Source organism: Pteropus vampyrus, unplaced genomic scaffold, assembly GCF_000151845.1.
Source record: "Pteropus vampyrus isolate Shadow unplaced genomic scaffold, Pvam_2.0 Scaffold308, whole genome shotgun sequence".
Lineage (NCBI taxonomy): Eukaryota > Metazoa > Chordata > Mammalia > Chiroptera > Pteropodidae > Pteropus > Pteropus vampyrus.
The window spans coordinates 804,883-815,867 of record NW_011889089.1 but is presented as its reverse complement, the minus strand read 5'-3'; the positions used below and the strand labels follow the sequence as shown (position 1 = coordinate 815,867).

The 10,985-nt window shown below is 40.0% G+C and overlaps 2 protein-coding genes across 2 annotated transcripts in view; one reads left to right on the top strand and one right to left on the bottom strand.

Annotated features, from left to right (window-relative positions):
* Nucleotides 1–1,624, bottom strand: part of ZPBP (zona pellucida binding protein) — a 33,933-nt gene extending 32,309 nt beyond the window's left edge. The window contains exon 1 of the mRNA XM_023521609.1: nt 1,499–1,624. Within this exon, the coding sequence (XP_023377377.1) occupies nt 1,499–1,610 (112 nt within the window). The 5' untranslated portion in view covers nt 1,611–1,624. The remainder of the gene's footprint in view (nt 1–1,498) is intronic.
* A 2,201-nt stretch (nt 1,625–3,825) lies between these two features.
* The window catches only part of SPATA48 (spermatogenesis associated 48), a 42,490-nt gene continuing 35,330 nt past the window's right edge, over nt 3,826–10,985 (top strand). The window contains exon 1 of the mRNA XM_011377282.2: nt 3,826–3,897. Within this exon, the coding sequence (XP_011375584.2) occupies nt 3,826–3,897 (72 nt within the window). The remainder of the gene's footprint in view (nt 3,898–10,985) is intronic.

The window sequence follows — 10,985 nt, the reverse complement described above, 5'->3', positions numbered from 1 at the left end:
ACATTTAATACACGTGTTGGCATTACACTGTGCTACACCGCCAGAGCGCAGAAGGAATTAAATCTGGTTAGACTTCCGGCGTCGGGGGCGCTTCCGCCCGTCCGTTTCCTCAGGCTCCCTCCGCGGCCACGGCGGCCACGGCGGCCACGGCGGCCACGACTGCCCCACACGCCCCCGCCACAGCTGAACGAACCAGAAGGGCCACCACGTCAGCGACCAGGGGAGCCACTTCAAACCCTGAGCTATTCTAGAATCAACGTAAACATGATACACAGTGAGGCACAGCCGAGATCATTCAACTATAAAAGCATGAACTAAAACATATTACAAGATCAAGAGTTCCCGCGAATGTTTCTTCAGCAAGTCCTTGTACGAATATATCGCTTTCCTCTCTATTCAAGAAGAGAAAATAAACCTGTAGATTTCCATCGACAGGCACTATCTCAAAATACCAACAGGGTTAAAAAAGAAAGGAAGGAATCATGGCGAATATGATTAAACGCTTCACTGAACAGACCTTTAAAATGAAAATTCACTCATCTGAACTTTTCAGCGAGGCTGAAAACCAAACAGCTAAGCTAATCTATATTTCTTAAACTACACTGCAAAAACAAATCGGCTTTTAGCAAATGAAAAATTAAGGGTAAAAACAAGATTTGCATTTCAAAATAACAAAATAAGAATCTGAATGGAGAAAATGTTGATCCCATCCGTCACACCAACAGTAATGGCTGTGTAGAAAGTACCTTTGTGAGAATAAGATCTGGTTTTCTCAAAAGTGTGAAAAGGTAAGGCTGCCACTCAGCCGCGTGGCCAGTCCACCTTCTCGGGACAGCTACCCAAGGGCTACGGTCCCCTTTTTCACCACAGAATCAATAATATACGAAAAGACAGCCACTGTCAAACTACGCGGTATATTTAAAAGCAGCTTTTTGATAGTAAAAGATTTAATGTTAAATTTAGTCATTTTTTCCCCCCAAACTGATAGTAATATTTAAGTTAAATTCAAATGCAATCCATATTGCCAGGATTTGGGTTGGAAAGAAATATATTTAAAAAATATAAAATTATAACTACTGATAAAGTCGCAAATTGTCCCTATGTGGGGCTGCAGAAAACAAACAGAACCGTATTTGTAAGTCTATTGTTCAAAGTGCTCATTTGTATTTTTAACAAAAATCAGAATCATATTTTCTCATATATGCTTTACTAACAAAAGCCTGACTGAAGTGACCAAAATGATTTTACCAACTCTAAAGGAAAGTAACTCCTTTTGGAAGCCAGATGCTGAAAGAACGCCCCACACAGTCCCGTCACCGGGTACGTCGCTACTTCAATTAAGATCTGTGGGAACTGTAGACTACGGCCCCGAAAGGAAATGGCAAGGGACAGACGGAAGGAAACGGATGGACGGAGGTGGCACGCAATGCTCTTCCTGTGCTTAGGACATTTCAGATATATCCGTCATTTAATTATGATTATTGAAGCAAAAACCTACCTGAAACAATTTTTCCTTTGGGCCCATGCCACTGGAATGACGGGTCTATCAGCTCTGAATTTCGCAGTCGTTGGGTGACACATAATACGTGCGGACTCTTGTGATGGAGCATAACATACACTTTCACTGAAAATACAATGTTAAAATGTTCCAATAATATTTTATGTGTTTTCGGGTCTATGATGCCTTAAATTATTGCAGTTTGGATTATGTGTTTTCATGTTTTCTTTGGATTATTGCTATTTCTTGATAAGAACTAAATTTCATTACATTCCACATAACATTCAAAAATATACACATATATTTTATTTGTGTGTACATCTCAAACTGAGCATAATACATTAGTCTTTTTTATTCAGAGTTCACATATACTAATTTATTTTATTCTCGGAATATTTTAATTACAAAACATTAAGATAATGCTTTATCTGTACTTAATCTTTTTTGCAAAGACACCACACCTAAAAGGAAATGATAAATTTGTTTAAAGAAATAATACATGATTCACAACGATGTAACACAATGCACTGAATTTAAAAAATCATGTGATTAAAAAAATCAACGCATATGTACTGATTTTAATTATTATTATTCCCACTTTGCTTTATGGATCCTCATCATTAAACAAACCAAAATCCTGTTCTTTAGGAGATCTACGAGGAACCCAGCCCAGACTCGACCGTTCTGAGCTTTCTGCTAAGAATGCGTTTAGCCAAGGTTCCGACAGCTCCTTAGCGACTCCATTCCAACGCTTTGCTGCTTCACATGCAAGGATTTTCGTGACCCACTAAAATAAACATTGCTGAGAGTCAAATTCCTCTTAACGCTAGTGGACCGTGACGCTTCGCCACACGGCATGACGTGGGCCAGCGCGGCTTTCGACAGATTTCCTTCCTTGGTGAAGGGGTACCCTCTGTCCAAGGTCATCTGTTTTTATCAGAAATTGCTGTTGAATTTTAACGAATGTTTTTTTCTGCAATGACTGAGATGATCATTTGTTTTTCTCTTCTCGAATACAGTAATGGAACATTCGATATTACTAGATTGCTTTCTGAACATTCTCATTGATCGTGCTCTTAAACGCCGCTGAATTCAGTCTGCAAATTATTTTCTCAGGATACCTCACCCATGTCACATCTCTCTCTCTCTCTCTCTCTTTCTCTCACACACACACACACACGCACACGAGGCGCGTGACTGCCTTGTTCTAGCCTCTGTGCTTTCCAACACCAGAATCAAAGCTGCCACTCAGCATTCAGCACTATCGAGGCAGGCCTGAGGCCACAAGCACGTGTGAAATGAGCTAGGCGATTCCTTCTGTAAATTTTCTCTGATAAAATGTGTCAAATGTTTTTGTCCTGGAAAAATTCTATAGCCTGGTACTTATTTTGGCAAGGAGGAAGGAAGCGGGAAAACAAAATTTTTAATTACCAATCGGGGGAATTTAACTGATCATTAATTTATGACGTAATATAACAAAATCTGTTTTAGAAATTTATATTTTACTATTTGTTTCAAGTTTATAAATATAAAATTATCTAAAATATTAAGTTCCTGTATTTATATTTTACCATCTTTATTCGAAACACATTCTGCTTGCATTCTTCTCTCGTAGAACGTTTACCTAAAGTTCCTCTACTGAATGCTCCAAAGGTGGCTTTAGGACCCATGCGACCCGCTCCCCCTTGGTCTCTCTCATTCTCCCCCTGTATCTCTTCCCTGTCACCCTCAGGGTAAATTGCTCGTCTTTTGTCCTAACCCCTTTCCCAGCTGGGTGTATAAACTGCCACCCCTGCGCATGACACACGGGCCTCCTCTCCACGATGTCCTTCGTGCCCATCCCACGGCTCCTCTTTTCCTAGTCTTCGCCCTGACCGTGTGACCGTGTGACTGTGTGACCGCGCCAAGCTACTCGCGCCCCTGCCACTCGCCACCCTGCCAGGGTCCAAGTGTCCCGCAGCTTAGAAACCCAGCACAAGTAACTCCTAAGCGCCAACAATTCCCGTTCGATCCCATGAAACACAGGCAAAGTTAACATCTGAGACAGAAAAGGCATGACCGATTTGACATCTCGAAGAAGGTATTTCCGACAAAAATAACAAATAACAGACGTGTAAGTGGACTATAAATAACGTGAAAGTGTCTCCTTTGGAACATTAGAAAACGACGGGCAGAGGTAACCCGACTCCCAGTTTCGCAAATCTGAAAAACGGCACCACCGTGAGCTGGCGAGGACGTGGGTCACGCTCCGCCGGTGGCAGTGGCAACGGCGCAGCCGCTGTGAGGGGCAGGTCTGTTGGGATCGCGGTCGCTCGGGTCCTAGGGTGATGAACGTCTCGTCCTGGGTACGAGGGAGCCAGAACACCGCCCAACGAGCACAAGACGACATTCCCAAAACGGTACTCACCACGCGTGTCCCCCAAACGGGAACGAGTTAAAAATGCAACAGGAATGTAAACAAATGATTACTGAATCGACGGATCCATGAGCGGATAAAAATAAAAGATGAACTGAACAGAAAAGAATAAGTAATAAGCGAGTAAGTTAGAGAAGGTAACGATAGGGAAACGGCTAACGCGAACACGTGCCGGAGCCTCGCACGACAGAAGACAACGGGACACGTTCCAGGCGAGAAAAACAAGGCAGTCGGCATTTCGTGGAGGCTTAACTAGCAAAATATCCTGTAACAGTGTAGTTCCAGATAGGAGAAATACATGCTAAACTGAAATGTGAACCCGTTTTAAGAATAAGTGTAATCATACTCAATAAAAGAAAGTGGTAATAAAAGGAAATTAGCTTTATATAACTATTTTATAATTTGGGTTTCAGAGTTGTAGTTTTAAAACAAAAGCTGTAAATAAACGTTGTGATATCAGTGAAAACGGAAGAGTAAGGATCTCCAAAAATTATCTCCTTCTCAAAGGTAATGAGAAAAGTGGCAGAAATTGCCAGAATCAACATTTTCAGAACTCCAGAAATTAGTCAGACGTGCAGCAACCCAGGAAAAACGTATTCAAGAAAACCAACTGAATCTCCATGTGACGGGTTTCGTTAGGCCTCTCCCCGAGCTCGTGTGGCTAAGTCTAATCCCCAGGGCCTCAGACTGTAAGCTTCCGCGGAGACAGAGTCTGTACAGAAGTCATCGAGCTCGATGACACAGGGTGGGCCCGAAGCCAATACGCCTGGAGTCCTTACTAAAGCGGGGCATTTAGACACACAGACAAACACAGAGGGAAAATGATGTCAAGAGACATTGGGAGCAGATGGCTAAGTACAAGCCAAGGACAGAAAACTGGGACACGTCCTCCCCTCCCAGCCCTCAGAAGGACCCGCGCCAACTCCCGCCTGGGCTCTCGCCTCCAGGACCGAGACAATCGATGTCTGTCGTTTAACCCACACATCCTGTGGGGCTCTGTGACAGCAGCCCTGGCAGAGAGCTTGTGGCATTCTAAGGTGCCCTACGCTCACTTCCTTCCAGCTCTTCAACAGCCTTGAAAAGCAACGCTCTACAATCACCATGACAACCAGCACCCTGGCAGCCACAAAGTGGACAAATGGGTTAGGCCATCTTCGATGTCTCTTTCCCAGAGAACTGTCATTACTTGACATTTCTGACAGGTTCCTAAAAGATGTTACCTTACCTGACCTAAGTTGGAGTGCACCCACTGTGGAAAGCTCTTTCTCCAAAGGTATTCGTCAAAAACGACAGAAGCTGTCATTTCACTTCGTCAGGGCCTGATGCGGTGACTGACCGTTGGAATAAACACATGCTAGCCAAAAACCTTAAGAGGAAAAGCTGGGAATGACAGGCCCTTAGGAACTTTGAAAAGTTCTGACCTATCCCTGGGAAAATAGAAGGCCACAGGCCTGTACAGGGCAGGGCGCATGCCCCAAACTGGGGTGCTCACTGAAGACTGGGAGGACTTAAGCGCTCTCCTCTGGCTGAAACGGAGGCTCTGTACGGCGGGAAGGGAATGATAAGGCGGAACTGTCAACTGCCTGGCTAAATGCTTAAGGTAGGCCCCAAGAAACACACACAGACCCTCGGCAAAGAATAGACTAACTGGCTGCAGGTGTTTAATGAAACCTCTACCCTATCATTAGCCTAACCAAGTGAACTGAGCAAAGTCACTGAACAAAGAAATAATCACAACAAACAGCAACACCAATACCTGGGAAGGGGGAAGAATCTGGTTTCCAGAGTTGCTACGTTATATTACTAAAAAGGTCCAGTTTTCAACCAAAAATATGAGACATGGAAAAAACAAGTAGAGTCATAGACAGGAAAACAAGAAAGCAACCAATATAAACTGTCCCTGAGGAAGTCCAAATTTTGGATTTACTGTACAAAGTTTTAAATTAGTTACTTTAAATATGATCAAAGTACTAAAGAAAAGCATGAACATAATGTCTCTCCAAATAGTGACTATCAACAAAAAGACAGAAATTATATTTTAAAAAAACAAAAAGAAATTCTAGATTAAAAAGTACAACCAAATTGGAAATCTCACAATAAGGAATCAACACCAATTCTGGGCAATCGATTTTGGATTATCCAATCTAACAAACAGGAAAAAAAAACAGAATAAAGATAAATGAACAGTACTCACAGACCAGTGGGAAACCATCAAGCATGCCATACATACATTATGAAAATCCCATTAAAAACTGGAAAGGGGACAGAAAGAGTATTTGAAGAAAGAATTGCAAAAACTTCCCAAAACTGATGAAAAAAATAAATAAAAAACATGAATCTACTCATCAAAGACACTTAAACTCAAACTAGGATGAATTCAAAGACATCCACACCAAGATACATCATAATTAATTATAAAAATTCAAAACAAAGGCAAGATTTGAAAGCAGCAAGAGATAAGCAACTCGTTACATACACATGACCCTCAATAAAACTGGTAGCTTCTTTCTCACCTGAAACCATAATGAAAAAGAAAGTCTGAACAGATCTAAAGCAAGTAAGGAGATTGTAGTAGAATCAAAAAACTTCCCACAAAGAAAAGTCCAGCCCCTGATAAATCCACCGTGAATTTTACCAAACAAGTAAAGCAGAATTAACGACAGTTCACAAACTCTTCCAAAAACTACAAGAGGCCGTAACACATCCCAATTTGTTTTATGAAGATGCTGTTATCCTAGGATTAAAATCAGACAAAAGACAACCCAAGAAAACTACAAATTCATCTTATGAATATGGTCATAAAATCCTTAAAATACTAGCAACCAAATCCAGCAGCATGGAAAAGAATTATACATCACAATCAACTGCTATTTACCCCAGGAATGCAAGGCTAGTTCGAAACATAAAAACCAATAAATGTAATGCCGTATCATATCAACAAAGGACAAAAACCACATGATCGTCTTAATACATGTAAAAAAAGTATCTGACAAAATCCTTTCACACCCTTTCACAATAAAAGCAGTCAACAAATTAGGAGAGAAGGAAACTCCCCCAGTCTGATAAAAGGCATCTACAAAAAACTCACAGCTCACGTTATACTTAACAGAGAAGGACTCAAGCCTTTCCCTCCTCCTGAGAGCAGGATAAAGATATGTGCTGTCACCAATACTAGATGGAGCAAATGGCGAGAAAAGAAAAGCATCCGAGTTGGGAAGGAATAAATCTACCTTTATTTGCAAATGACATGATGCTATATATAAAAAATTCTAAGGAATAATCCCTCCCTACACACTAAAAAAATAGAGCTAATAAAAAATCTGGCAAGGTGGCAAGGTGACAGGATACATATTAATTTGCAAAACTCAACTGTATTTACATACAATAGAAATAAGGACTCCAAAACTAAATTGAGAAAACCATTTCATTTATGATAGCATCAGAAAAAATAAACGATTTAGGAAAAAATTAATAAAAGAATTGCAAGACCTGTACACTGACCACTGCAGAACATCACTGAGAGAAATTAAAGAAAACCTAAATAAATAGAAAGACACTTCATGTTCATGAATTAGAAGACTTAATATTAAGGTGGTAATAATCTCAGAATTGATCTACAGATTCAATGCGATCTCTACTAAAATCCCAGGGCTTTTTTTGAGTGTGTGCCTAAGCTGACAAGCTAATTCTAAAATTGACATGAAATTGTAAGGGACCCAGAATAGTCAAAACAATCTTTAAAAATAACAAAATGTAAGAGCCCACCCTTAGTGATTTCAAAACTTACTATAAAGCGACAGCAATTGAGATAGTGTGGTACTGGCCTAAAGACACACAGATCAATGGAAAAGAATTTAGAGTCCAAAAGAAAAATACATCTATGGTAAACTGCTTTTCAACAAGAGCACCAAGAAATTTCAATAGAGCAAGAAAAGTCTCTTGAAGAAATGGTGTTGGAACAACTGAATAGCCACATGTAAAAAAAAAAAGAAGTGTGATCCCTACCTCACGCCATATGCCTAAATTAATCCGAAATACATAAAGACCTAATTACAAGAGCTAAAACTATAAAATGCTTATTAAAACACAGGATTTAAACTTTGTGACCGTTGATTATGCAATCGCTTCTAAGATGTGACACCTAAAGCACCAGTGCCAAATTAAAATTAGAAATTAGATTTTGTCAAAGTTGAAAATGTGCTTTAAGGACACTTTAAAAAATAAAAACACAATCTACAGAATAGGAGAAAATATTTGCAGGTCAAATATCTGATAAGAGTCTAGTATCCAGAATGTATTTTTAAAAAACTTCCAATTCAGTAATAAAAATGCTAGCACAATTAAAAAACAGGTAAAGGACTTGAATAGGCATTTCTACAAAGAAGGTTTCCAAATGACCAATAAACACATGAGAAGAGGTTCAACGTCACTGGTCACTAGGAAAATGCAAATCAAAACTAGTGAGAATCCACTTCCCATGAGAATGACTACAATAAATAAACGGACAATCACATGTTGACAAGCATATTGAGAAATTTAAATCTTTACACACTGCTGATGTGAGAGTAAAATAGTGATGGTTCTTTGAAAAATAAACATAGTCACTATATGTCCTAGCAATTTTACACACACACACACACACACACACACACACACACACACATGCCCTCTTACACCTAAGAGAATTGAAAACATTTGTTCACAGACAAACAGTTAACGAGCCAATTCTAGAATTGGTATGAAACTGCAAGGGACCCAGAAACTTGTCCGTGAATGTTCACAACGGCATTATTCACAACAGCCAATCTGTGGAAACTACCCAGATAGCCATCGATTGACTGACACACAAAATGAGGTGTATCCATGCAATGGCACATTACCCAGCCATTAAAAGGAATGAAGCACTGATACACATCCTATGATGTGAATGGATCTCTCAAACATTATTCTAAGGTAAAGAAGCCAGACACAAAATGCCACATGGTGTGTAACTGCGCTACAGGCGAGTTCAGAGAAGAGGAAATGAGTGGTTTCCAGGGGCTGCACAGTGACTGCTTCATGGGTGCTGGCATTTTCTTTTGGAGTGATGAAATGTTAGGAACTTACATAGAGTCGATGGTCACCTCAACTTGTTACTATCCTAAATATACTAATGAACTACTGTATTGTACGCATTGAGAGGAAATTTAAGGCATGTGAATTCATCCCAATAAAAAGCATGCAAAAAAAATTGTACTTGCAATGCCTCGACTACTGCAAAATCTTATGAAATCCAAAATCCTTTATATATAGCTCTCATTTGAGAAGTTTTAGCAAATCTGAACTGCATACATTTAATAACATGTTACATAACAGCAAGCAAACACTCTAGGCAACTTTATGTAATTTTCAGAAATAACTTTTTTGCACACTTAAGTAGTTACGAAATTAGACTTGAATGAATCTATATGGAAACAACTTAATAGTCTTAGAAAGAATGGCTTTAGCAGACTAGGATGACTGGGAAACGTTAGCCTTTTGGGCACGATTGATAAAATTTAAACAAATACAAATTAGTTTCTTAAAATTACTGAAAATCTATATATTAATACCTGGAGAATTTGATGACCCCACTATTTTCAGCGAATCTTGGGTTAAGTAAAAACCTCTTGGTAATCGAATCAAATATCCAACTATCAAAAAGAAAAAGAAATGAGTAACAATCTGTCTCATAAGAAATTACAAGATATTTAATTAGTATAGCATCATAATATATTTAATCTTGGTTTAAGGAGTGAGCCATAAATCAATCTCCCCTGACACCCAGCATCCCTGGTCCAACTCCACTCCCCTTACCTGCTCCAATGAAATTAATCTATCTTCTGCTTTCCCTAGTATATCTTGCCTCCGGCTTTTCCTTCATTCACCTAGAATCCTCTCTTCATTTGTAAAGCCAAAACCCACCCTCCTTCAAGACCCAGATCTAAAGCCTTTCAAACCTGTCCATCCTTATCATTTCTGACCTTCCACAATCCATCACCAGCACCTGTCTTATGACACCCCTACAGTGAGACAGTCCTTTATGCACACCTACAGTGAGACAGTCCTTTATGCACACCATCACCAGCACCTGTCTTATGACACCCCTACAGTGAGACAGTCCTTTATGCACACCTACAATTCTCATTAGATTACAGCCTCCACTACAAACAGGATCAGCCTTTATGTCAACTTAACAAGAATTAGTACTAAGTACTATATCTTCCACACGGTACCTATTAAATGATTGTTAAATGATTTTTCTGAGATTCTTCAGTCATTGTTTAATGAGCAACTGTGACAGACAGAATACCATGCCAAGAACAAGTGGAAGGAGCAGTATAAAAAATGCAATAAAGCATACACCTAAGTTCACTTCGGTAGGGAGTAAAACGCAAAGGAGATGGTATTCGAAGTCAGAAGACCTGAGTTTAATTCCCAACTGCCGCTTTTTAGCCTTAGGAAAGTCTAGACTCTAGGAGTTTCAATTTTCTCACCAGCAAAATAGGACACTGTATAAACTATAAAATGCTGTGTAGACATCAGTCTTCTCTATTCCAAGCTTACAGGTTAAGCGATTCCCTGCTTATTCTATTTCTTAGCCCCTCAAGTCTGCTCTCGTTGTTGGATCCGAAGAGAGCACACGCCCCCTATCATATCTAGCGGAAGACCATGGGCCGTGACCAAGGACCTGTCTCCTACGGGGGAGTTAAAGGTCACCTGCGCTAGAAGAATGGTCCATACACTCGCCATGCCCAGACTTCAGATCGCGCACCCTTCGCTCCATCTTCCCTTCTCCTCGCCCCGTGCCCACAGCCCTTTTACACTTACATTCTGGGAGTGCTCCGTTTCACATTGGCCCTTCTTTGAAGAATACTTGGCATCCTAAACAAATCTTTTGAGCTTATTATTCAATCCTTGCACTTTATTATCTTAGAGTCTAAAATCTGAACACAAAGTCATGCGGCCAAACCCTTTCTAGTTAAGTGGCAACGGTTCGATCGAATTTTCTGCTTGTTCATCAGCATTTCAAATACACTTTGACAAAGAGAC